The sequence below is a fragment of the Netta rufina genome, assembly GCF_964035555.1.
Source record: "Netta rufina genome assembly, chromosome: 8".
NCBI lineage: Eukaryota > Metazoa > Chordata > Aves > Anseriformes > Anatidae > Netta > Netta rufina.
The window spans coordinates 23662907-23667826 of record NC_140131.1 but is presented as its reverse complement, the minus strand read 5'-3'; the positions used below and the strand labels follow the sequence as shown (position 1 = coordinate 23667826).

General features: G+C 38.2%; 1 protein-coding gene across 1 annotated transcript; it reads right to left on the bottom strand.

Annotated features, from left to right (window-relative positions):
* Positions 1 to 968: 968 nt before the first annotated feature.
* On the bottom strand, positions 969 to 4485 carry LOC311212138 (regulator of G-protein signaling 1-like). Its single transcript, XM_084291286.1, has 5 exons — positions 4345 to 4485; positions 3887 to 3970; positions 3198 to 3259; positions 2481 to 2644; positions 969 to 1755 (listed from the first exon to the last, which is right to left on the bottom strand). The coding sequence occupies exons 1-5, from the start codon at positions 4446 to 4448 to the stop codon at positions 1570 to 1572; spliced, it is 600 nt and encodes a 199-aa protein (XP_084147412.1). The 5' UTR covers positions 4449 to 4485; the 3' UTR covers positions 969 to 1569.
* Positions 4486 to 4920: the final 435 nt, after the last annotated feature.

Below are 4920 nucleotides of genomic sequence, written 5' to 3'. Positions count from 1 at the left end.
TGCCTGATGAAGCTCATGTTGTTCTGGAAAGTGGAAAATCTGTCGGGCTGAGCTAGTCTTGTACTGCCACGTCTTGTATTGCCACGCATGTGATAGCTGTCTCTCATGATGGTAACTCATCAAGACCAGAACACACTTGAATTCATTTTCATTACAAACTGTAATGTCATCACAAGATCTTAAGCACTTCAGATTTGGTAGTCCCTGTTTCTCTAGCTGCATAGTTTGAGTACAAGTGCAATTTTTCTTTCTTTGGTTCCCATCACTATCCAGTGTGGTACAGGCTGTGCATAACATTGCATGTATTACAGAGTAAATTTAATGCTTTGTCTGCAATGAAATTAAACAACTATTGATATTGGAAATTAGGCTGAATCTTGCTAAAATTAGTCTGTAGCATTAATACCATAAGAAATGTGAACGCTATTGAGTCACACCAGTTACTGCCTCTCTGTGTAAGTGAGCAAGATTTTATCTTCTGTATTCAACACATCACAGTTAATCCACTTTGATGCTGAAGTCAGTGATGAAATGGTATCTATATTTGAGATTTGACTCAAACGCCGGTAGCTGGGGGAGTATGAAAAATAAGCAGGAAATTTGGACCTGCTTTTTCTTTTTCATATGGGGGTGAGTGGGTGTTGTCTATGTAGGATCCGGTATTCCATATAACTAAGGCCATGTCTCTGTAAAGTGAGTAGGAGAGAGAGAAAGGCCTGTGGGGTGAGAGGGGAAAAATAATATTTGAATAAGGAGATGGGAAGTAGTGACATAGTGGGACAGAAGGGAACCATGTGCTTCAGTACTTGTTTTGGCATGTTTCAGTAATTGTAATGGAAAGAAAACAAAAAATAAGATGGAAAATGACCATAACTTTTTTTCTGTATTTTGAGTAGATTTAATTGAAGAGTTTCTTATTATTTTGCAATAAATTAAACAGAAAAGATGCTACATATCTGCTTGTTGAATACAAACTTAAAAAAAAAAAAAAAAAAAAAAGTACAGCTTATATAGTTCTAATATAACTTAAAATAGATCAATTTTAAAATAAGTCAGTTTATAATATATACATAGCACAATATTATCATAGAGCTGCACTCACACTTATTAACACTTCACAGATTTTTTTTAAAAAGCCATTAAAGAGTCTTGGGCATTTTCTTGTTATGCACAAAGTTGTCAGTTGTCCTTATTTTTCTTCTGAACTTGATCATCTTTTCCCAACACTCAGCGTGCTAATCTTGTGCTTCCTAATAACCAGCAGTTCTTTGGCATCTAAGACTTGGTTCAATGTTCACAGTGGAGTTCAAATAATAAATAGCATCCAGATCCTGTCTCATCTCCATGATGTATGTATGGCAGGAGAGGATTTTCTCCATGTACTGCTCTCGCCCTTGTAGCAGTCTTGCTAGCTTTTATCCTGCCTTCTCTTGGCCATGGAGCTGTTTGCATCTCACTCATACCTCCTCCCAGGGAGGGCATTCTCCTAGCCAAGATCCAGCCATCCTGGAGGATGTTTCCATGGGATATTCGACATAGTTTCTTTGCCTCTTCATTATCTCAACCCCTTTATTTTGAATTGTTGGTCTGCAGCTGGTTCAAAAGGTTCAGGTAGGCTTTGGATTTCAAAAATCTGGGATATGAATCCCTCTCCATAAGGACATACACAGTTTTCTGGGCTTCATCAAAACTTGTGTGAGTTGGGTCTTGAGCCCTTTTGGCTGTTGCTTCCCTCATATGATAGTCAATATTGATCTGTAAAGTAAAAAAAAATAATAATAATAAAATAAATGTCATCAACATTTTTAAAATGTACTCTTCTGCTGTATCTATCGCTTGGTCTTGTCAGTAAATAAATTCCCAGCCTTAGAACTCAGTGTGATATTCAGTATCAGAACTTCAAAATGAGGGAACTTGAAGTTTATATCCCAGCTACGCACAATAGAAATAAAGTTTCTTAAAAAGTCAGAGGCACTAGAGTTGAACAATAAATTACCATCTCCAGTGAAACCTCAAATTAAAACAAGGAGAAATCCTGCGTAGAATGAGTCTCCAGTTAGAGGTATGTTCACTGTACACAACGTTCAATTCTCTAGCATGTCCCCATATTTTAAAGGACAACAAATAATCCACAGCTCTCTTACAAGCCAAGCTTACTACAGCGGTCTGACCCCAAACACCAGCAGTAATTCAAACTGTGCTGACTCGGAGAGAACAGCGTCATGTGTCAAGCCACTAGTGCTGCAACTGAACTTCTGCTGGCGCTGTAGTAGTGCTGGCCTGTGTCGTGTGACTGCACTTGTGAGGTCTGATAGACTCGTGTCTGAAGGCACTAACGGTGCAAGCATGCATACAAAGCATGTGGCTGTCATCTTCCTGAGTAAATGAATTTATATGCATCTCAGTGGAGGAATGCTTCCCTCTCCTCAATTTTCAGAATCCCTTTTCGGTAAGTTTATACAGATTAAGTTAACACTTACCTGTTTAATAGCATCTGACTGGACAAACTCCTCGTAAATCCTCTCTGCTTTGCCATGTAAGTGATCAGACTTGGTTTTCTTGTAATCCTCACAGGCCAGCCAGAACTCGATGTTCTCCTCGCTGAACTCTGACTTCAGGAACTCCCGAAAGACACCTTGACCACCTACAGCCAACACAAATACACCATATATAGCATGATGTTTGTGACCAGGGGTGATAAAAATAAATAGTTTATAGCAGGAGTGAAATCTCTGGTATAAAAATCTTGCCAAAATAGTGTTCTCCCTTTCTTTTTACATACTGCAAATACTCCAGTTCTAAGGGGGATGGGACTCTTCCTAATGGCATTCAGTGGCTTTTAGATCTAGACCCCGGGTACCAAAACATATCATCAGATTCTAGTCTTCCCTAAATAGACTGTCCTAGGGTATAGCTGAAGGCAGAATTCCAAGTTAAATCAGTGTTGTACAGGGACAGAACTGGTCAGAAAGCAGTGAATTGAGCTTTTGGGGGGTTATTTGCTATACTAGAGGTATGAAACAGGGCAGGGGAGACAAATTTTTGGAATCCAATTAGAATATTGGAGCTGTGAACAACTGAAATGCTCATTCTTTGTCAGTGTTTGCAGGATGCTACAGCTTTGCATATTTGGTAACATTAGATAAATTTTTATCTGCAGAATAAGAAAAAAAGTAGTACTAAAGTAAAGTACTTACTTTGGCTGGCCAAGAGCTTTTCCAAAGACTGGGACCACTGCATTACTTCCTCTGCAGAAAGCCTAAATTGACAAAAGAAGGAAAAGGCTTTAGGTAAGAAATCACATTTCTCACTTGCATGTTTAAAGCAGACAAGTTTTATAATTAATTATTCTGTTTCAGAAATATGTAACACATTTATTAAACTCATGGCTTTCTCAGTGCAGATCTGAGAGCCCAGACTGAGGAAAAATAATTGGAGAAATGGAAAAACAGGCAACTGTGCAGTCACTCTGAATTCTGTTCCCTGAAAAATGAGCTGCTACTGTGACTATGACCAAATCTTTTTGAATCCGTACTACTGTTTCCATACATATGAAATGAGACTTGTAATACCTTGGCTATTCCCTTGAGCATGAAGCATTTTTTCTTGTAAACCTTTACAGATTGGATATGATATGCCTCTGAAGAAGATAGATTTAAGAGAGGCTTCTTCTTCCCCATCATTTGATGCAAATATAATCATCACTAACAATGAATTTAGGAAGCAGAAATTATTAATGAAATTATAATATTAGTCCCTTTTGAAAATTTCAGGCACTATTTTGTTGTGTTAGAAATAATTTATTGGTTTAAGAGTAGTTTAGAAGCCAGTAAAAAGTAGTTGTAATATATAGCAATCTAACCATAGATTTACTTTTTGTACTTACATGACATTTCTGGAGTTGGAAGCCTTAATCCCAGATTCAAGATGCGGGACCATGCACTTCAAATAATTCTTGAGATCCGCACCACTGAAACCAATGAACAGACATTCTGTAATCCTTTACAATTGCAGTTGCATTTCATTTCTACATAAATTCCTTAAAGCTTAAATAGAGGCAAACAGCTCAATCCTAGGACTGAAGCCTGTGAAGTTGCATATCCATGTAATTCTTCTCAAAAGACAGACTGCCACTGTATCCAAAAATCTCATCCTGCTTGCCTAAATTAATCAATTCGTTGGTTTCTATTAGCTCAAGCCACTTACAGTGATGCTATATTCCTGGGCTTTGAGCAAGCTTTGCAGTCAGTTAGCCTGAAAAAGGCGCTAATTCTTAATCTTCAAGATCTAGTGCTATTTTCACTTCTAACACATTAAAGTTTAGACTGAGACATGTATACTTACAAAGCCTTTTGCTTCTTTTTATGGATTTTGCCTTCTGCAAGCTTGCAGTCGTCTTTTCCATTTATTTCAGTCATGTTGTGGTGGGAGAAAAATAATCCTGGCATTTTACTTAGCCTTGATGCGAAGCGCCTTGCGCAGCGATAATCCTCCAAGCACCAAATGCCAGTTCCCTGACTGCTACCTCCTTTTATTGACGCAGGCAGCCCTGCTAGTTGGTGTGAACAGATCTGTTTATCGTGCAGCCTCACCGCAAACTGTGGAAGTTCCCTTTTTTCAGTGTGCGGTGACGTGAGTCTTTTGAGAAAGAAAACAGACAGCAGTGTCTCGTGGTCGAGGTTAAACCGGATGAAACTGAATTACTTTGGGTTTGTTTTGTGTGTCTGTGTTACACCCCCCAATCAAAAAAAAAAAAAAAAAAAAAAAAAACTTCATAACCTTGAATTCTTGTCCCTCTCTGATTGGTCTTTTCAAATCAGCAGTTCTTCTTTGAGTTTATCTAATGGGCTCCAAATATTGCAGTTTAATCTTGACAGAACTCACCTGCTACGTGTCTGTTATACCAGGTGTTTTCTGAAA

What these genes read in the sequence shown, in the direction of transcription:
- LOC311212138 (XM_084291286.1), bottom strand. Translation starts at nt 4,448, where the DNA reads ATGCCAGGATTATTTTTCTCCCACCACAACATGACTGAAATAAATGGA. An exon ending in AAAAAGAAGCAAAAGGCTTT is followed by an intron (nt 3,971 to 4,344) that starts GTAAGTATACAT and finishes CATTGGTTTCAG; the next exon opens with TGGTGCGGATCTCAAGAATT. An exon ending in AGTCAGATGCTATTAAACAG is followed by an intron (nt 1,756 to 2,480) that starts GTAAGTGTTAAC and finishes TTTACTTTACAG; the next exon opens with ATCAATATTGACTATCATAT.